The following is a 20,255-nucleotide window of genomic DNA, read 5'->3' as shown; positions in this document are numbered from 1 at the left end:
GTCAATCAATATGAAAGACCTTGAAAGGTCTGTGAATGCAAGAAAGAGAATCAAGAAGAACAAGGAGACAGAAGCAGACTGTCTCCAAGTTGAAGTCTCAAACCATCGGATCTTATCTTTACTACAATTTCCATCATACTCGTTCAACATGTACCAGATATCTAGATATACTATATCACTACTCCGTAGATATTTGTCGCACGTAACTTTGGGTTATCTCACAGTTCTTGATTCCCTTGTTGCATTCAAACCTTCCACGGTCTTTTACATTGACATCCGGATGTCTGCGGAACTCTAGGGCTCAAATTAGAACTAAGCCTTGCACTGCCCCTTTCTACCTTGCTCAGCCATAGCCATTAGTTAATCCGCAACGGAGCTAAGTAGCGATGGTGCCTCGTTTAAGCAACGTCTTCGACTTTCGCGCAGCGACATCCACCTTCATCTTAGCTGCTGTCCACCCAACATACTGCTGATATCCAGTACTTACTACATAAGTACAACTAGCATTGTGGGCATCAGGCTCAATAGAAGGAGGACATTCAAATACATTGTGATAGTCTACTCCGTAGTACTCATACTATCATTTTTCGCGCATCCCAACTTTGCTGAAATCGGTGCAGATAGGGCTCGATCTATGTGTTCCAATCGTGTAATCAGCATTAAACCGAGCGAGCAACCAGGGCAAATAATGCAAACAGCTTGTGATCTATCTACAACAACTCCTGTGTCGGCGCATTCTGAATCTTTCTCCCGATCTCCGAACTCCAAAATTTGCCATCCGGGTACGTGTACAACTCCAACGCCTCATCCGTGTACCCAATCGAGTAGCCCGGCTCAAGAGGTGTGACGTAGTGCGCATTTTCGATGCGCGATGGATGGCGCAAACTTTCACGGCGCGAGCTCGCGAACTCAAGCATCGACTTCTTGCCGGAGACGGCGATGTAGTCGATCAGAGACAGGTGCGAGGTGAGCTCTGTCAAGCCCATGGCACCGTTGTGCGGCACACAGGGAACGTTGAACTTTAGGGCCATGAGCATGACGGCCTATAGTTGTTAGATCTCTCCTAGCTTGTAGATTCAGAATCGGGTTAGGCGTACCAAGCACTCGTTCACACTCCCCAGTCGAACGGCGTCGATCTGGCAGACGTCCGTCGCCTCGGCTTGCAGGAGCTGCTTGAATGTGACACGGTTCTGGGCCATCTCGCCCGTTGCGACGCCTACACCGTATGGCTTGAGAGCTTTGCGGATGGCAGCATGGCCGAGGACATCGTCGGGGTTAGTGGGTTCTATGTTCTTTTCAGCTTTGTCCGTCCGTCTTCCATCCATCCATCAAAAGAGCATACCCTCAATAAAAACTGGCTTGAATTCCACCAGTTGCTTCATCCACTCAATAGCCTCGGGAACGCTCCAAACCTATCCTCTTAGCTGAGTTCCGAATATGCCGCCCTAGGAACCTTACTTGGTTCGCGTCAATCATGACTGTATAGCCATTATCGTATCCCAGCACGCGCCGCACCGCCGCCAATCGCTCCCGATCAGCGTTGATATCGGTACCGACTTTGAACTTGAAGACGGTGAATCCTTCGGCAATCGTCTCGCGGAGAACCTGCTCCATCTTTTCTCCCGAAAAGGCCAGCCAGCCGGGGGATGTCGAGTACGCCTATACAAATCAGCTTTCCTCTTCTCCGCAAGGAGCAAAGATGCGTGTATTTCACTCACAGGAACCGCCCGGTTCCTCAAAGCCTCCTGAATTCTCTCTTCCTTTCCAACCTGAGACTTCTTCAACATCTCCACCGCCTCTTCTGGTGTGATCACGTCGGTGACATATCGAAAATCGATGCACCGCACCAGCTCCTCGGGTGTCATATCCGCGACAATGCGCCAGACCGGCTTCCGCAGGATTTTCCCCCACAAATCCCACACGGCGTTCAAAACTCCCGCCACAGCGAGGTGCGTAACGGACTTCTCCGGCCCTATCCATCGGTATTGTGAGTCGTTGACCATGTGTCGCCAGGTTCGGCCCATGTCTGCGGTCAGGTCTTGCATCGTGCGGCCCACGACGCGCTTGGCGAAGATGTTGAGCGTGAAGCAGATGATTTCACTGCCGCGGCCATTGCTGAATGCCTATATCATCAAATAATTGTCAGCATAAACCAGCTTGTGCAGCTCAGGTTCAACGGAAGGGGGCTGTACAATGCCCTCGCCCAAAAGCCCTGGAATATTCGTCTCCAGTTGAATATACGGATGCGACCCGTTCGTGCCGACATGCATGGCATCCGAGCCTACACCGTCGAGACTCGTTGGAAACCTTAGATCGATCACCTTGTACCCGGTGATGCGCACGTCGGCGGGGGAGTAGGTGACTTCGGAGCCCATTTTGTCTTCAACTTTGGCATTCGATCCTGGCGATAAAAACACTGGACCTTCTATTTATTGAGGCCTGTATATGTCAAACAGTAGAACTTGTCTAGCCTCGAAATCAGGTCTGGACAACAGATCGAATTAATTTATTAGTATTGTGAAGCTTCACTCGGAGCCTATCGAGCTGATGATTCCTGAGCTCCATCTTGCTCGGGAACTCGGAGAAAACCCGGGCGCCTCCACCTTGGAAATTTGAGTGACAGGAGCTTGCTTTGCGGCATCGAACGTCGCCATCCCGGGCTCTCGGCTGAACCTGCGGATGGGAATGACGGGGAAAGGCGGAAGCGTTCATGCCAGGCTCAAAGCATGTGCTTGCGGCCCTCGCTTCTCGGTCCAATAGCCCTAGCTCCCCCTAAGCCCATCAAAGTTAGAGTTTGTGGGGGAGAATTAGCCTAGGTAGGTAATAAAGTAGTACATACTCGAAGCTTCATTCCTCACACGGTTAGGACCGCTCGGCAGTGCCAGGCTACTGAACCCTAGTTCCGGGAGCTATATCCAGGTTCATTTAGCGAGGAGGATCAAGGGGAGCAGGGATCCGAGCCCAGGCTCCCCTTCACGTCCTCCAGGACAGTTTCTGGAGATACTGAAGTCGTGTACGAAATCTGACTGGTAGTTCCGTAAAACACATGACTACTCGTAGAGATTACAACTATTAAACTACCTACCTACCAAAAGTACGGGGCAGTTATACTCCGTAAATAATGATTATTACAGAAACTGCGTTTTCTTGGCCATCGTATCGACAATCCAAGTCACAGATTCGAAGCTCGACTCCGGAGCCGCCCAACGCTCGACATTATGGATAACCAAGCGTTGGAGAGCGCGGATATCCGGAACGAATTGGCGTAAATGGGGCGATAGCGACGCCACGGTCAGGACAATGACTGCGCCAAGAGACCTGATACGGTTAGCATACTCACGAGGAATGCAATTTCCGGGTCGAGACCACGTACGATTGGGACATGGTCCAGGTGTACTGGGACGGGCGGCTCAAGATCGCGCCATTGTTCTGCAGATACAGCCTACAACTCTCGAGGCATACGCGGGCTTTGTCCACTACCAGATCGGGCGGTTTCTGGCTCTCCGGAAGTGATGCCGCATACAGTACGAATGGGCGGTGGATGATATGCTTGGTCGCAAAGTACCGGATGCGCAGAATCCGCTGGCGATCATCCACCGTTGGCTCTGTGTCTAGGGACGGCTTGATAACGTCGGGGATCGAGTCGTACCAGTCCAAGAGCTGGCGGTCGAGTTCCGAAGCGATAGACACGAGTCGGTCAATGTGGATGGATGAGATGGATGAAAGGGTTGCTGGCAAAACGGAACTTCGGCCGTCGACATTGTAAATGGAGTCATGGACTCGATTCAGCAGCCGGCGGACAGAGATCTCGGCCAGGTAGGACAGTCGATGAACGTCCGGGGGATTTCCGGGACTGGGAAAGGCCATGCGATCGACGATGGACTCGATCCCGCTGCGAGGGAGATTCAGCTCTGCCAGGCGGTCACTTCACCACAGTCAACAACAGCATCAACTGGAACCAGGACCAGGATGGTGATCACCATTCGATTAGGTAACAGCTCCAGCAGGCCATATTGATCTGTGACTTGAGGGTCTCATCGACGCTTCGATCTTGCAAACTACGGAATCAGCGCCTGCGTTGCCTGATTGGAGGGGAATACGTACCGTGGTAGAAGCAGCTGGACATGTGTCGAGGCCATATGGATCAATTTCCAACTGTGGAATGGCTGCGCTATGAATGCAGAGTAGATCCCGGCAAAGATCAGTCCATAGACCAGTAGAAGGCTCGGCTTGGAGAACCATGTCATCTCCCCTGTGAGGATCTCCAGAGCCGGGGTGAAGAACTCGATCCCTGGTGCCCATGATGGATCCCTTGCCTCGGGGCCAGCAGGATCCGAGGCGACGGATCCCAAGGCGAAGACGACCAGGCATAGGGCTGACTCGAGATCCGGAGCTGGGCCACGTAGCAGAATATTCTCGTACGATTCCAAAAACTTCTCCTCATCCAATATCGGATGAGACGGGTATACGTAGCGAAAGAACGCTTTGACGAGCGGGTCGGTAATTTCCCGCCTGGCCGGAGGAAACTCAAAGCGATGGGTGTGCTGTCGGCGGAACTTGGTCCGCTCTGACTCCAGCCTAAAGAAATAGTCCTCTGGGAAGTCGCCGAGAAGCGACCGGATGGCTGGTAACGTCAGGAGACTGTTGGTAGAAGTCTGGTGTTTCTGCGGAATGGTCAGTGGTGGGACGTCCACGGCGGCATCCACCACGGCGGTGGTGGGTGACAGCCCGGCGATCGAAGGATGCGAATGGCGCGTATTCGCGGGAGAGACGGCCGTCTCGGCGGCGTAATCCGCCGCCGACCCTGGCCCCTGTCGTGTCCCGGCAGACGACGGTAAGCCATCGGGGGGCACGGCCCCGTTCAGTGCGAGTCGCGAGTGCATGGACGCGATCGCGTCAATTGTTGCCGTGTGCGCTTCCAGCAACGCCTCGATGCGTTCGAGATGCTGGGCTGTCGCCATATCCACGGATTGCGGTGATGAATCGATCCTGCAAAACCATTCACAATCAACCCAATGTTGCTGCGCGAGCTTAAGGCTTCAGCACCCAGACCTTTGCATCGGCAGTTGCTGCCAGCGGCACTCTGCGCCGGCCTCCTCGCATTTGCTACACACAGGCCTTCGGCCATCGCAACGCCGTTTTCTAGATAATTAAAGTGTCAGCTAGATATTCAAAGATCATTTTTACTTCGGCATTATTCCTAGCCCGTCGCGGAATGCGCAGATTGGTGTTGGTTCAAGCTTCTCGCACCTTTGTCTGCAGAAATCACAAGCGAGAGCGACGCGCTTGCGGGGATAGCTCATGTTGGCGTTCCACCTGCACGATACTAAAACGCACGGGGATCTGATGAGTCGGGGTGTTCGGGGATAGGCGGAGTGGCGGATGCGGGGATTTATATACAGACCTGGGGCTGACGGGTTTGGAGAGTTGATGGCCTCAGGCCATCATCATCAGTTCGGACAACCGTGCGCCAAGCTCTTCGTCGATTGATCCCATGGTTCCTAAGCAACAGGCTCTTCATTGGAGGATCCAAACGTACTACTATTCATAGCTGTCGATACTGCCGTATAATGACTACAACTCTTCCAAGTTCAGGTCTTCCAGAATGGCGCTCGTACTATAGGTAGTGCCCGCGCCTGCCATCTTCAGTTGCCTGAGACATCATTCACAAGTCGCAAGTGTGTTCGCAAATTGCATGATTAGGGCACACTAGATTTGTAGATTGCCTGGATATGCAAACTCGTAATTACATGTAACTCGTCTGATTAAGTACAGATTTCTGACGATCTTGATTCGAGCCTTATCGGCAACTTCTCAGACCTTTTCAATGACTTCTTCAGACCCAACGCTTTTTTCGCCTGCTTCCTGCTTCAACTGCATGGCGCGTTGCTCGATGCGAGCGCGCTCTGCGTCAATGAAGTCCTGCGGCCGCTCTCGCTGGGTCAGGTTCCTGTTGCGGAACACGAACATCGACGGATTGGTGCGGAAGGTTACGTCCATATCCTCGAGCGTTCGCTGGGTCGTCTCGGGATAAAACAGGTAGACGATCGGAAAGAAACCGAACAGGAAGCATGCAAACACTAGCAACTCGGTCAGCGACATGTCCTCGAATCGCGTTCCGGAAATTACCAGAGTCACTTACGTAGATAAAATCCCCAGCCCAGATTGTTGACGCCGACTTTGGTATATTGAGTCACAGCGAAAGCGCAAATCCAGTTGGTCGCCGTTGCCGCAGCGGCAGCGCGAGACCGCCAGCCGAGAGAGTTGACCTCGGAATTGTAGACCCACGGAACCTTATCCCTGTTAGATACTACGCCAGGCAGGGAACCATTCTAGTTCTTACCTTGGCGAAGGTGAACCCATAGAGCACATAATACAGGAAGAACATGGAGGTTGTAGCAGCACCCAGCTAGCCAATATTAGTTTACTGTCCATCATTGCAAATAGACGATCTCACGAACCGGATATTTGTCCTCTGGATGGAGATCTGCCATCTTGAGACAAATGGCAGCAATCAAATAGCAGATACCTGTAGCTAACGAACCAAAGAGCATCAACCTATGCCAGTTAGCCTGAGTTAATAAAGTGGGATGATAACGCGTACTTTCGCCTGCCGGCCATATCGATGATGATGACGCAGAAGATTGCTGCACCCAGGTATGACGTCGAATTGCAGGCAGTCAACAGGCGGGCCATGGTCTCGCTGAACCCAACGCTTTGCTGCAACAGAGTGGGCAAGTAGTAACCGAGAGCATTGACACCAGAGAACTGCTGCATAAGCTGAGTGCCGCACGAGAGGATCAAGCGTCGGAGGTTCTGGGTCTCATCTCGGAACAGCAACACATCCTTGGCAGGCACAACATCCCGGCGCTCCTCCTGGATTGCGACAAGAATTGAGTCATGAGCCTCGATGACCACAGGATCAGTAGGTTTGACGCCCTTCCCCTGCAGTCGGGCCAGCACCTCGAGTGCTTCTTCGGACCGATCCTTCAGCAGCAGCCAACGCGGGCTCTCGGGAAGATAGATCATGATGGGGATCGCAATCATCGCAAACACGAGCTGAAATGCCAAGGGGAAGCGCCATTGGAAAGGGCCGCCATGGAAGGAGATGCCATAGTTCATCCAGTTTGCCAAGCAGAATGCTACGGTATTACTAATATTCGCCAGAATGACCAGACGGCCTCGGATGGAAGCCTTTGCGCACTCGCTTTGATAAACCGGAACAACAGAAGTGTTGACACCTGGACCGCTCGCATTAGCCATCACTCTAAAGCCGAGATCTCCTGTCGTAGTCTTGACTGACCCATTCCAAAGCCATTGATCACGCGGCCGATAATCATCTGTGGAAGGTGAAAGGCGGTGATCTGGAGGATTGCCCCGACGCCGTTGCAAGCCAGGCCAACAAAGTTTGACCTTCGACGACCCAGGTAATCTCCAAAGAAACACGCAAAAAGGCATCCGACGAAGGCTCCCAGCTATACAGTACAGAAGTCGGTGAGGCTATTCGTAGGAACAAAAATTCTACGAGAAGGCAAACATACCGAAAAACAGCTCGAGGTAATTCCATTGACATTGGGGTCTTTCACCTGGGGAAAAACCTTGATGAAGTCCTCCGAGATCAAGACTCCAGAGAAGACCCCTTGGTCATAGCCAAACCAACACATAGTGGCTGCACAGTCACCACGATTGTTCCACTACCGGGTCGGACAAGGGCAGTTGCATACCTGCATTGCCAAGAGTGATGAAAAACACCAGCCAGAAGCCGCTGAGCTTCCTAATGAACCACATGGTGGTTTGACTTGCAACGAGCAGGTGACAGACGGAATGTAACAACTGAAGTCTCGGGTCAGTGACGGGAGAGACATGCTACTCTCTGCAGGTCCAGGGCGCCTTTAAAATATCGATGAACTGCCTGCCATCCTACGCGATCCAGATCAAACCCGACGTCTCGGGTCAGATGCATGCAAGCCACGTTTTTGCGGAGAACTGGAGCCAACCTGGGGAAAGCTGGGGAGCTCCCCTGCAAACCCTAAGATTTTTCCGGAGAGGATCCACGCTTAGCTTCTGACGGGGAGAGGCGGGAAGTCATGTGCACCTGTAAGGTACCCGTCTGTACGAATTCGTGGAGTCATGTGAGCAGGGTTGTGCATGCTCCATGCATGCCCGATCTTGCGGCGGAAATGCGGGAATGCGGGTAAAAGCGGATAGGTCTACGGAGTACCCGATCGCGAAACGCCGGGGTTGTCTCCGACTCGATATGAACTCCGAGCCCCTTCTCTAAACCAAGCTTGATATGCTCGATCAGTCCATTCAAAGTAGTAATACCTACCTGATTCACCTGAATCGCTCTCTCGAGTTCATCAAAATAGCAAATGTCGAATAAGTGGCCATCGTAAGTACAGATCGTAAGACGCTTAGCTCCCAAGCTGACATTGAACACAGACTTGTGCTCGTCACTGGCGCGACGGGTTTCATCGGCGCCAACATTGTCGATAGCCTGCTCTCGCGGGGCCTGCGAGTGCGAGGCACTACTCGATCCCTGAAAAAGGGCGAGTTAATGAAGCAAGCCCGGCCTCAATATGCCTCTCAGCTGGAGTTTGTCCAAATCGGAGATATCTCCCAAATCGGCGCGTTTGATCATGTTATGGACGGTGTCGATGCGGTCATTCATACGGCAAGCGTACGTGTTACATCCCATGTGACAGAATCTGAGAGCTGATCAAGTTCAGCCGGTCACATATGATGTCAAAGACAACGAAAAGGAGTTGATTCTGCCGGCCATCAATGGCGTGAAGTCCATTCTGAAAGCATGTAATCTTCCGGGGACCAAAGTGCGACGACTGGTGGTCACCTCGTCCTTTGCAGCGGTTCTGGACGTGGAAAAGAATAACATCCTCGGTCCGGACTTCACGTATACCGGTGAACACTGGAACCCCATCACCTACGAAGAATCAATCCACCCCAATGCCAGTCCTGTCGTGGCCTACCGTGGAGGGAAGAAGTTCGCCGAGCTCGCGGCTTGGGATTTCATCGCCAAAGAGAAGCCGCAGTTTGATCTCGTCACACTGTGCCCTCCAATGGTGTTTGGACGGATCGTGCATCCAATATCCGACCCCTCTGAACTCAATGAGTCGAATTCGAATTTGTGGAAGATCGCGCAGGGGTCGGATCCGCTGCCAGAGGCTCGTGTCCCGGGATGGATCAACGTGAAGAACCTGGCCGAAGCACATGTTGAGGCACTGCTTCGCCCGGAGGCTGGAGGGAAGCGATATGTTTTGGCATCGACGGAGCCGTTCACTTACGAGGCAGCGGCCGACATCATCAAGGAAGAGTTCCCCTGGGCTCGGGATGTTGTTACCAAGAATTATGTTTCGGGCAAGGAGCCGGTGGCCAAGTACAAGTATGATGGCGCACGAGTGGCCCAAGAACTGGGTTTGACGTTCACTTCATTTAGAGATACTGTGGTGGATTTGATCAAGCAGGTAAAAGAGCTGAGCTCTGGTGGAAAGTCGTGATAGAGCAGAGCGATGTAGACGTCTTTAGCCATACGAGCCGGATGACTGGCCTTTTATTTAAGAAATGGATCGTCAAAACTGAAAGTTCGCATCGTGCTACCGACATCAAATCATGATGAACTAGAGATGTATTCGAAAGCCTACCCGAGCCTACTGACAATCTAACCCTCTTCCAAGGTCAAGCTGGTTGGTCATGACTCATAAAACCAGTTGACGGAGTAAAGGAAAGTCGGCTAGCCGATCGAGTACATAACGCCAGTTGGCTAATTGCTTACACCAGTTGACAATTGAAATTAGACCAGTTGGCGAGTTACCCAAGACGCGGAGCGAGAAAAATCTAGATCAAGCTTGTGGCGGCTACCATCGGGCAGTCAATGGCGCAAAGTGAACCCACCAGCACGCAACAAATCTTTCGATAAGATCCTCAGCCCACTCCCCATTTTCCGGTTTCGGATTTTGAAATCAGCCTCATAATATTATCCTCTACTAGACAAACGACTCCACGCACTCACAAGTCAACAATGTCGCCAGACAAGTCCGTCACCCCTCCGGGGGTTCTGGATTGCATCACGGAACACATCGGCAATACCCCGCTGGTGCGGTTACGCCGCATTCCGCAGAGTCTGGGCATCGAGGCAACAGTGTATGGGAAATTGGAGTTCTTCAATGCCGGCGGCAGTGTCAAGGATCGCATTGCGCTTCGCATGATCGAGGAAGCTGAGCGCGAAGGACGTATAAAGCCGGGTGATACGTTGATCGAACCGACGAGCGGGAATACGTGGGGCTTTCTATGAATGATAAGATGCGGGCACACCATGCTGATTGATTTGTAGGGGTATTGGGCTTGCTCTTGTGGCCGCGGTGAAAGGTACAGTACTGCATGGTGTGGAAATGTTCGCATGTTTGATCAGGCTCTGACGATCCAATCTGTAGGCTACAAGACGATCATCACGCTTCCCGAGAAGATGTCAGCAGAAAAAGTATCGGTTTTGCGTGCACTCAATGCGACGATCATTCGGACGCCGACACAGGCAGCTTACGACTCGCCAGAATCCCATATTGGCGTCGCCAAACGTCTAGAGAAGGAGCTGCCCAATGCGCATATCCTGGATCAGTATGGGAACCCTAACAATCCGCTGGCACATGAGCTCGGCACAGCGGAGGAAATTTGGACACAGACTGGCGGCAAAGTCACCGCGGTGATTGCTGGAGCAGGCACTGGTGGCACTATCACGGGCATATCCAGGGGTCTAAAGAAGCACAATCCCAAAGTCGACATCATTGCTGCGGACCCTCAAGGTTCGATACTGGCGCTGCCTAGTGAGCTGAATCGCGAACATGAAAATGAGCCGTACAAGGTGGAAGGAATCGGATATGACTTCATCCCAGATGTGCTGGACCAGCATTCTGTCGATCGGTGGTACAAGACGGATGATCGGGAGTCGTTCCAGTTTGCACGAAGGTTGATTGCCGAGGAGGGCTTGTTGGTCGGTGGCAGCAGTGGGAGTGCGGTTGCCGCGTTGGCGAAGGCTCACAAAGAGAAACCGTTCACCAAGGATGATACGGTGGTTATCATCTTCCCGGACAGCATCCGAAGTTATCTGACCAAGGTGCGTGCTACAACGCATTCTCTTGAATCCGAAATTCTAACTTTGCTACTACAGTTCATTGATGACGATTGGCTTGCAGCCAACGATCTCCTCCCAGCAAGCCCCGTGGCACCAACGGAAGAAGCCACAGCGACGGCGAATAAAGATCCTCTTACTGTCGCGACGGTGCGGTCTCTCCGGCTCAAGCCGGTAACAACCGTGCGAACGGTGGACACTTGCGAGGCTGCCATCGAGCTCCTCCGCGATCGAGGCTTCGACCAACTCCCCGTGCTTGGGGAAGACGGCAAGCGGCTGGCCGGCTTGGTCACCCTCGGCAACATTCTCAGTTACATCTCACGGGGGCGGGCGAACGGCAAGACGCGCGTGTCGGAAGTCATGTTCGACTTTACGAAGCTACACGAGATTGTCACAGATCCGCGTGATGTCGAGTTCACACCGAAAGAGCGCAACAAGCCTGGCAGCAAGAGCCGCAGATTCATTGAAATCACCATGGATACGCCGTTGAGCGTGCTGAATCGGTTCTTTGAGTGGAACAGCGCGGCGGTCATCACGGAGCGTGACGACAAGGGGATTCTACGACCGGTCGCTGTCGCTACCAAGGTGGATTTGCTGACTTGGCTGATGAAGATGAAGAAATAATCAGTCCGGTAGTCTGACTAGAGATACGCATGTAATAGATGTAGATTAGGGTAGTGATTCTGAGTTTCTTGATTGAGAAGGGGTTTGGTTTGAGCAAACCCTAACTGCACATGTATGTATGACGTATCCACCACCACCATCACCTCATATCAGCATGATCCTAGAGCCTAGCTGGGTTGACCATCACACTCAGCCCAATCTCGTATGTTTCTGATCCAACACGCTAGTCCAACATGGGTCCCTTCACCTTCCGTCGGTTTTCGCTCGTCAAGATCCCCTGTCTAGAGGGGAAGGTCGCCGTTATCACGGTAAATCCACCATGGTGGAAGCCTGCGCGATAGACATTAACTCTCTCTTGCGATATAGGGTGGTCAGGCCGGAGTTGGACGCGGTAATTCATACCGGAATCCTAATTCGAGCAATCGCTTTTGCTGACATCAATCTCAAAGAAATCACCAAAACTCTCCTTGCGTGTCACATCAAGAAAGTGATTGTTCTTGCGCGTGGCGGAGAAAAATTCCTCTCTGCTCTGGAGGAATGGCGACAGCTTCCACACCTGGGCGTTGTCAAGGACGACAGCGATGTTGAAAGCACCGTGCCATTCATCAAGTGCGATTTGTCCGATGTGTACGCTGTGAGGGATGCAGTGGCAGAGATTGAGCGGTACACGGATAGGGTGGATTATATTTTTTGCAACGCCGGTGAGCAAGACAGACGAACCTCCAGACAGCGGCACGCGCGGACATGTTTCGTTAATTGTCATTTATCAGGGCTCGGCGTCGTCGACAAATACACCCTTTCACCGCAGGGCATTGAGGCTGTCTTCGCAACCAACGTCGTCGGACACCAGGTTCTCCTGACCCTGCTGCTGCCCCTCATGCGGCGAACCATTGTCGAGCATGGGACGTCCGACGTCCGCGTCATCATCACCAGCTCGAGCATGCACCGTCTCTGCCGGGAACTCGACCTCTCCCTGCTCCAAACCCCCTGCGCCACCAAACCCAAAATCTACGACGGGATATGGCGGTATGCGCGGTCCAAAGTCGGCACGATCCTGCTCGCGCGCGAGTTCACGGAGCGCCTGCTCGCGTCTCCCTGCGAGGTAGATCGCAACATCTACGTCAATGCATTCATGCCGGGCAACATCGCGACCGAGCAGATGGATGTGTGGAAATCGTATTTTGGGTTCATTATCGGCACGCTCATCAAGCTCTTTTTTGCCATCTTTGGCCAGAGCACCCAGGATGGTGCCACCACCGCCATATATCTGGCTGTGAGCCCGGATGTGACCCGCGGGGAGGGTATGCGCGGCGCGTATTTGATGCCCGTTGCGATCAAGAATCGCACGTCGACGTTGGCGGAGAATCTGCCGCTTGCTCGGGACCTTTGGGTGAGTGCCTTTTTTCTTTTTTGCTTGTTCATGCCCAGTCTGGATTCCTCCTTGCTGATTGTACCAGGACTGGGTTGACGCGCAGGTGACCAAAGTTCTGGGAAAAGACTGGCGCAGCCTTGACAAGAGACGGGCGGAAGGGGTGAAAGCATCGGGAACATTGACAGCTTAGTGATCACTTAACCAACGTTTTTTTGTGTTGTACGAGTACATACTGGTTTATTAAAGACATGATCCAATCCATTCCTCCCACTTGCGTACTCCCGCGCCAGCCGTCTCACCCTCGGACTTGACGGCGCCTCCAAGCACCTGCACGCGAATGCCCACCTCTTCTTCGAGGAGCGCAAAGGTAAATGTTCCCCGGCCGTCGTCTCCGCCCAGGATATCCTCCTCGTCTTCTTCCCTCGAGCCCGCCTCCATCAGCCCCCGTTGTCGGGATTTCCGAATCCGGTCGATCTCCGCCTCAAGCTTGGCCTGCACTGAACCCGCCGGCAGGGCCGTGAAGAGATCCTGCTTATTGGCCGCCACCAGCACAGACACAGCGTTGCTGCCGGCCTTGGTTGACCGTCTTCGGCTCAGAACGGTGCGCTGGATCGTAAGCAGCACATCGTGCAGGTAGGCTGCCGCATCGCGCAGGGCGTCGTTACTATCCGCCAACGCGGCGGCGTCCACCATATAGATTATTCCCTTGACATTGGCTTTGTCCTTCTTCTTCTTGGATCGTAGTGCATCTGCGATGAACGACAGGCCCTGCGATTCCCGCAGCTTGCCATGTCCCGGTGTGTCCTTTAGCACGTACTTGGCCGGCGATCGCTTGGCTTCTGACAGCGACGGATCGTTCACGGAGCGATAGCGGTTCGAAGCAATCGGAACGGAGGGTGGAAGGATCGCCGTGATGGTCGTCGAGGTCTGTGACGTCCGCGTTGGGGGTACGGATCCTGCGCGGCGCAGCGATGCGAATTCAAGCTGCTCACATGAATCAGCGCCCGGAAGATTAATCATGCCGGCTAAATTGGGCATACCAAGGTAAGCAGCGCTGTCTTTCCACTGCCGCTTGGGCCCAGCAAGACAAACGTCGATATGGGTGGCGACGCGACGCGACGGTAGAGCAGATAATGCAGAATGAACGGGACACTAAGCACCACCGCCGCGGCCGTGAAAATGGCGATGAGGTTTCCGGCGAGGAGATTGGTGGCAATGCCGCGGAGTGAGCTCCAGTCCAGCTCGCCGGACATTTTCTCCATTTTTTTTATCCTGATTTTTGTGTTTTGAACTGCAGCATCTGAAGCTGTGGAAGTTTGTAGATCAGTTTAAGCTTACTTGAGAGGGCTTGGGATCGTTGGCATGCTGGGCCCTGGACCCGCTCAACAACCCAGACGTCAATCAAATGATTACAACTTAGAATTCCAGTCCGATGGCATGCATGACTGTTTTGGAGGAGCAACTACTACATCTACAGCAATAACAATGGATTATTCCAGCCTTCTTTTTTCAGCCCGTGGCTTTGGGCTTCAAAGCAGTCAGGAATCGTTTTCTTCACGACGCACAACATGAAGCTCACAACACTCGCTATTTGCCTCTCTCTACCTACTGCAGTGCTTGCAAATGTCGAATTCCTGGAGCCGGCATTTGGATCAACGCACAATGGGGGCCACGTACTCACGGCCTACTGGAGAGAGTCTGGAGTGCCGCCTCGCATCGTGGAGCTGGAGAGCTATCAATTATATCTCTGTGCTGGTGGCACGGACGAGGATACAATAGTATGTCTGTCTGTTCCTGTCCAATTGGATGAGTGCTGACTCAACCTGAACAGGAAGTTCTAGCTGTGCTGATTGACCACGGCGTTTTTGAACGCGGCAACTTCGTCTCGTTCCAGGTCCCGACGCACGTCGGCGGAAACGAGGAGAATGCATAGTACGAACGCTCTCCCTTTGTGCCGAATGCACGGTCCATGACTGACTCGATGCACAAACAGTTTCCTCAAGATGGTTGCTCGCGGTGCAGACACCGTGGTGGTCAACTTTTCGGACCGATTCACCCTGTCGGGCATGACGGGCACGTTCTCGCCCGCTGTCCAGCGAGGGATCCAGTCTTTCGCGGCGCAATCCGACAATGACCCCAACAGACACCGACGTCTGACACGCCGGCAACAGAAACAAAACGCCTTTCCAGCCGGCGGCGCAGGAGGAAATGCCTGGGCAAATGGTGATGTTGCCGGGCAAGGAGGCGGCGCTGCAGGAGCGAATGCTTGGGCTAATGGAGGAGGTACCGGTGCAGGCGCGGCCGCAAATGCCTGGGCAAATGGCAATGGTGCCTGGCAAGGAGCTGCTGGTGCCGACGCAGTTGCAGGCGCAAACCAGTGGGGAAACGGTGGCGGCGGTGGTGCCTGGCAAGGAGTCGGCGGCGCAGGATCAAATCCATGGGCAAACGGCGGTGCCTGGCAGGGAGCCGCCGGTGCCGGCGCAGGCGCAGGTGCAGGCGCACACCGCACCAAGGATCCTCACACTGTGCCCTACAGTGAGCAGACCGGTGCCACCCGGTACGCGCCCATGCCCAAACACCCCGACACCACCATCACGGCCAAAACGCGTAAGCGGCAGTTCCCAACCAGCCCGTACCGCATCGCGACGACATTACTGCCACCCGCCACGGTGCTGGAGACGGTATATGCGACGCAGACGTTCACTACGACAAGCATTGAGAATTCGGTTCGTGTACATCTTGTTTTCGACTTTTGTGGCTCTGGCTGATTTGTAGTCTAGGCGTCGCCGGCTCCGCATCCGAATGCGCGGCGGGATAAGAAAGATTGATTAGATCTGTTTTCTGGCGTCAGATATGGAGGTTCGGATTGGTGTTGGAGTTTGGCGTTCCTGTTGTAATCATTCGCTTTTCTGCTCAGCAGCTTCTGTTCATGACATCCGTAACATCGGGGTATCTATCATGCAGGATGCAAAACAAGACCATCTATGTACAACTGGTGCAAGCTGCTTTTATCTTAATGCCGGGCTGGCCGCCCCGCTCGAGATCTCACTCTCTATGAAGAAAGCAATATTCTCCCGCAGCGCAACATATTCGCTATCCGCATAACCTAGGATCGTCCGGATGTGCGAACTGCGCGCTCCCTTGATCAGGTCAATCTCCTTGCTACCGTAGTTCACCAGCGCGCGGCCGACTTCCCGCGGTTCGTCGGCATGCGAAGGAAAGTCCCCGTCAAGGGCGGTCGCGGATCGCTTCTCGACGACGAAGAGCCGGACCGCTTCCTGCTGGCCAAAGTGGCCATCGACAGCAACGACGCCGGCGGGCAAGAGGCTGGCCTTCTTGAGCAGGGCGGCGTACGCACCGGAGTCGATGTACAGGTTTCCGTGCGGGGTCAGGCCGTGCAGCAGCCAGAACGAGCGGGAATGGATCGGGATGGTGGCGGGGAGAAAACGGGTGTGGAGAGGCGGCGGGTCGAGAGTCGACGCAGCGTCAGGGTCCTCGCGCGTCTTTTGCAGGTAAGACACGATTTCGTGGATGTTGCCAGGTTTGGAGGATCGGGTGATCACCGTCGTCACGCCTGCACTGGTCGCCAACCGCGCAGCTACGATCTTGGTGCCCATCCCGCCCGTTCCCAGAGCGGACCCGGACGTTGAGACGTCTGCTCGGAGACAGGAGATGTCGGAGACCACTTCGATTGGTTTCGCGGACGGGTCATTTCGCGGGTTTGCCGTGTACAAGCAGTCGACGTCCGTCATGAGGAATAGATAGTCGGCCTTGACCATGGCGGCCGTGATGGCAGACAGAGTGTCGTTATCTCCGAATTTGATTTCCTGCAAGCCTTAGCCCATTCGATCTTCGATTCATTTTGGCCATCGAGCACATACGGCGACAGCCAGCGTATCGTTCTCGTTCACAATCGGGACCACTCCCATGTCGAGGAGTTCGGAAAAGGTGTTTTGGGCGTTTGTATATTGTATTCGCTGTTGAATTAGTATTCCCTCCTCGTTCTAGACAACGAAAAAAAACATACATCTGCAATATCATTTCTCGTTAAGAGAATCTGCGCGACGGGTATTCGTAGATGCTCGAACAAGCTATCCCATAGACTCATAAGTCTGCATTGTCCAACGGCGGCCAGCGCCTAGAATACGTCAGCCCCCGTTCTTGCAAAGAAGAGCTTTGAGATGTGGCAACCTGTTTGCGCGGTAGATGCTTCGGTCTCTCATCCTCATCCATTCTCCGAAGGCCGACGCCAATGGCCCCAGACGACACAATGATGACTCGATGACCATCTTTCCTGAGCCGCGCGGCGGTCTCGACAATCAATGTCAGATTGGACAGGATCGGCTCACGCGTCTTTTCGTCGACGATCGAACTTGTGCCTGGAGAAGCGCTGTTAGCTCAATGAGTCAAACAAGGGAATGTACTCTGAACTGCACCCAATTTGATGACCACCGTGAGGCTCGACGAGCCATTGGCTTGACTGGTCATGGTTCTAGGACCGAGAAGAACGGAAAACAAAAAAAACTCAACCCAATCAGCAGCAACAGTACTTAAAGTACAGCCGTCAGAAGTCCCATGAAAATGGCTCAGGCTTCACCGTGGAGTTTTATCTAATCGGAACATTCTGCCGCAATACACCGCCTTCGCGTCAAATTAGGCCGATAGAGGATTTATTTGATGAGATTGAAGAAGAGTGTAGTATTGAACATTGAGCCAAGTAGATCGAGACACAATGGCAGACGCGGAACGATCCAAACCCTCATCATCACCAGATACCGGTTACCTCCCCGGCGACGATGCCTGGACTCACTATCGCAACGTTTTCAGGATCCTCACGGGCCGGATGACGGAGGAGGGCAAGGAGCAATTCCGCATTGCCCGCGACATTCGTATGGAGGAGAAGGATTGCAAGCGGTGCGAGAAGCAGCGGGATTATTTGCTTCAGTACAGTGCGTGCCACCCGCCACAAACCGCAATCTGGATAGTAACTAATCTTGCCAGGCCCTATCATCCGTTTTCTGAGCGACAACATCCGCCAACTCGGAGGAGACCTCGACAGCCACAACATCCGATGCACCCGCTGCACGACGCGCAAGGCCGGCGGTTTTGATCCGAACTACGGGATCCAGATTTGCGCGAACGAGATGCGGGATCAAGGCCATTTGGAGGATACCCTGGCGCATGAGATGGTTCATGCATACGACCACCTGCGATTCAAGCTGGACTGGGAGGGGAATCTGAGACATGCTGCGTGCACAGAGGTAACTTCTCTGCTTTATGGTTAGGTTCCGCTCAGCGCTAAAACATGTAGATTCGTGCGAGTTCGCTGAGCGGAGAATGCCGATGGGCGCGCGAGTTCTTCCGACGCGGGCAATGGAAGCTCACACAGCAGCATCAAGAGTGCGTCCGCCGAAGAGCCATTTTGTCGGTCCAAGCGCGACCCTTCTGCAAAGACAGGGCGCAGGCCGAAAAGGTCGTCAACGAAGTCTGGGAAAGCTGTTTCAGAGACACCAGGCCGTTTGACGAGATTTACCGATAGAGTTAGTTCATGATCATCGATCCCTGGGATGGTTCTGTACAGTACTGGCATGGTTGGCGTTGTCCGCGGTGGGATCGGGTGTATATATTAGAAGATATTCGCATTTCAACTAGTCAAAAGACAGCAACTGATAATCAATAATACCCCGTGATGCACGCTTGCTAACCCGAAACAACGCCAACCCTATGCGCTAAGTTCGCAAACCAAAATCAACAACGCTATGACCGAGTATCTTTGGAAATTGGTACCCGCTGTGTTTGCCGGTCGCTCGGCAGGCAATGCTTTAGGATCCACGGATGTCGCTGGACTTCGTCGAGAGGCAGACGCTTTTCTGGGTCGAGGACGAGCAACTGCAAAGCGTTAAAACACAATGACGACTCGACAGACGAGACATGACATACCTTTTTGATCAGATCCCTTGCTTCCGGACTAATGAATGATGGGATCCTCATATCCCCCCGTGCGATTCGCTTCTGCGTCATCACTGGTGTGTCTTCGAATGGTGCCTCGCCAACCAGGAACTCGTAGGTGAGCACGCCCAGACTCCACAAGTCAACCTTTTCGTTGTACGAGTTGTCCGACGACCGCAGCATCTCCGGGGGCAGGTAGTCCAGAGTCCCGCACATTGTCTGGCGTCGGTTGTTGGGCGCGTGAACGCTCCACCCAAAATCGCTGATCTTGATCTCACCATGGATGCCGACGAGAATGTTCTCCGGCTTGATGTCACGATGGATGATGTGCTTCTTGTGCAGGTACTTGAGCGCGGCCGCCATCTGCGCGATGTACTGGGCCGCCTTCCATTCGGGGAACCGGTGCTCCTTACGCAGGTGCTTGTACAGTTCGCCCTTGCCGGCATATTCGAGAATTAGGAAAATGCGCTTGCTGTCATGGAAGTGCCCATAGAGTCGCAGCACGTTAGGGTGCCGCAGGTTGCTCTGGATCTCGATCTCGCGGCGCACTTGTTTCTGGACGCCGCCTTGTTGGAGCTCAGACTTGTGCAGAACTTTGAGCGCACACACAAACCCCGAGGACCGCTCCTTGGCGAGGTACACCCGGCCGAACTTGCCCTTGCCCAGGGCCTTGCCGATCTCGAACATCCCCAGGTGCAACTGCTTGGGTTGCGGCTGCTGGTACAGAACCGGCGCATTTTCTTCTGATGTCTTTTCTGATGTCTTGCTCTGCTGCGCTTTTTGAGCCGGAGAGAGTGCATTTGTTCTGGATTCGTTGGTGTTTTGCAGAGCGAGTCTCAGAAGATTGTTGCGATTTGAGCTGGACTGGGTTTGAGATGGCTGATTGATAGTCGCGACGGAGGTGCTTGTGGATATCGTGCCCTGGAAAAATGAGCATCTCGGTGGGAAATTGGATCAGTGGCCATGCTTACCTTGGACTTGGCCAGAGTCTTCCCTGAGACCGGCTCATTCTCATCATTAACAGAGAGATGCTCGAAACGGGCCTCCAAAGTTTTCGTTGCCATTGTTAGGGATTATGAGGCAGTGATGCAATGAATTGATGTTCAACAGAAGAAATCAGAAGTTCAAGAGAAATGGGAACAAGCTTTCAACTCGACAAGTAGGTTTGAG

The 20,255-nt window shown here is 53.4% G+C and overlaps 10 protein-coding genes across 10 annotated transcripts; 5 read left to right on the top strand and 5 right to left on the bottom strand.

Annotated features, from left to right (window-relative positions):
• Window positions 1-710: 710 nt before the first annotated feature.
• VTN31DRAFT_2742 (uncharacterized protein) lies at window positions 711-2,375 on the bottom strand (the record flags this gene model as incomplete). The annotated part of the gene is made up of 6 exons (XM_069402944.1): window positions 711-1,043; window positions 1,098-1,285; window positions 1,343-1,412; window positions 1,459-1,659; window positions 1,719-2,123; window positions 2,193-2,375. 6 exons carry the CDS (start codon window positions 2,373-2,375, stop codon window positions 711-713), a joined length of 1,380 nt encoding a protein of 459 aa, XP_069262175.1.
• A 753-nt stretch (window positions 2,376-3,128) lies between these two features.
• On the bottom strand, window positions 3,129-7,788 carry VTN31DRAFT_2741 (uncharacterized protein; the record flags this gene model as incomplete). Its single annotated transcript, XM_069402943.1, has 13 exons — window positions 3,129-3,318; window positions 3,374-3,925; window positions 3,981-4,058; window positions 4,105-4,989; window positions 5,053-5,142; window positions 5,843-6,080; window positions 6,143-6,293; window positions 6,344-6,409; window positions 6,462-6,558; window positions 6,605-7,241; window positions 7,304-7,475; window positions 7,542-7,669; window positions 7,725-7,788. The coding sequence occupies 13 exons, from the start codon at window positions 7,786-7,788 to the stop codon at window positions 3,129-3,131; spliced, it is 3,348 nt and encodes a 1,115-aa protein (XP_069262174.1).
• A 584-nt stretch (window positions 7,789-8,372) lies between these two features.
• Window positions 8,373-9,515, top strand: VTN31DRAFT_2740 (uncharacterized protein; the record flags this gene model as incomplete). Its single annotated transcript, XM_069402942.1, has 3 exons — window positions 8,373-8,392; window positions 8,443-8,680; window positions 8,730-9,515. 3 exons carry the CDS (start codon window positions 8,373-8,375, stop codon window positions 9,513-9,515), a joined length of 1,044 nt encoding a protein of 347 aa, XP_069262173.1.
• Window positions 9,516-10,036: 521 nt separating this feature from the next.
• Window positions 10,037-11,764, top strand: VTN31DRAFT_2739 (uncharacterized protein; the record flags this gene model as incomplete). Its single annotated transcript, XM_069402940.1, has 4 exons — window positions 10,037-10,293; window positions 10,349-10,383; window positions 10,449-11,125; window positions 11,180-11,764. The coding sequence occupies 4 exons, from the start codon at window positions 10,037-10,039 to the stop codon at window positions 11,762-11,764; spliced, it is 1,554 nt and encodes a 517-aa protein (XP_069262172.1).
• An 877-nt stretch (window positions 11,765-12,641) lies between these two features.
• Window positions 12,642-13,232, top strand: VTN31DRAFT_2738 (uncharacterized protein; the record flags this gene model as incomplete). The annotated part of the gene is made up of 1 exon (XM_069402939.1): window positions 12,642-13,232. One exon carries the CDS (start codon window positions 12,642-12,644, stop codon window positions 13,230-13,232), a length of 591 nt encoding a protein of 196 aa, XP_069262171.1.
• A 144-nt stretch (window positions 13,233-13,376) lies between these two features.
• Window positions 13,377-14,389, bottom strand: VTN31DRAFT_2737 (uncharacterized protein; the record flags this gene model as incomplete). The annotated part of the gene is made up of 2 exons (XM_069402938.1): window positions 13,377-14,120; window positions 14,177-14,389. 2 exons carry the CDS (start codon window positions 14,387-14,389, stop codon window positions 13,377-13,379), a joined length of 957 nt encoding a protein of 318 aa, XP_069262170.1.
• A 315-nt stretch (window positions 14,390-14,704) lies between these two features.
• Window positions 14,705-15,904, top strand: VTN31DRAFT_2736 (uncharacterized protein; the record flags this gene model as incomplete). Its single annotated transcript, XM_069402937.1, has 3 exons — window positions 14,705-14,914; window positions 14,968-15,068; window positions 15,130-15,904. 3 exons carry the CDS (start codon window positions 14,705-14,707, stop codon window positions 15,902-15,904), a joined length of 1,086 nt encoding a protein of 361 aa, XP_069262169.1.
• A 240-nt stretch (window positions 15,905-16,144) lies between these two features.
• VTN31DRAFT_2735 (uncharacterized protein) lies at window positions 16,145-17,624 on the bottom strand (the record flags this gene model as incomplete). The annotated part of the gene is made up of 5 exons (XM_069402936.1): window positions 16,145-16,963; window positions 17,018-17,113; window positions 17,164-17,274; window positions 17,328-17,515; window positions 17,573-17,624. The coding sequence occupies 5 exons, from the start codon at window positions 17,622-17,624 to the stop codon at window positions 16,145-16,147; spliced, it is 1,266 nt and encodes a 421-aa protein (XP_069262168.1).
• Window positions 17,625-17,868: 244 nt separating this feature from the next.
• Window positions 17,869-18,675, top strand: VTN31DRAFT_2734 (uncharacterized protein; the record flags this gene model as incomplete). Its single annotated transcript, XM_069402935.1, has 3 exons — window positions 17,869-18,085; window positions 18,138-18,397; window positions 18,448-18,675. The coding sequence occupies 3 exons, from the start codon at window positions 17,869-17,871 to the stop codon at window positions 18,673-18,675; spliced, it is 705 nt and encodes a 234-aa protein (XP_069262167.1).
• Window positions 18,676-18,893: 218 nt separating this feature from the next.
• On the bottom strand, window positions 18,894-20,149 carry VTN31DRAFT_2733 (uncharacterized protein; the record flags this gene model as incomplete). Its single annotated transcript, XM_069402934.1, has 3 exons — window positions 18,894-19,025; window positions 19,077-20,006; window positions 20,057-20,149. The coding sequence occupies 3 exons, from the start codon at window positions 20,147-20,149 to the stop codon at window positions 18,894-18,896; spliced, it is 1,155 nt and encodes a 384-aa protein (XP_069262166.1).
• Window positions 20,150-20,255: the final 106 nt, after the last annotated feature.

The sequence above is a fragment of the Thermomyces dupontii genome (genome assembly GCF_041956625.1).
Source record: "Thermomyces dupontii strain NRRL 2155 unplaced genomic scaffold VTN31scaffold_2, whole genome shotgun sequence".
NCBI lineage: Eukaryota > Fungi > Ascomycota > Eurotiomycetes > Eurotiales > Trichocomaceae > Thermomyces > Thermomyces dupontii.
This window is presented reverse-complemented; position numbering and strand designations above follow the sequence as displayed.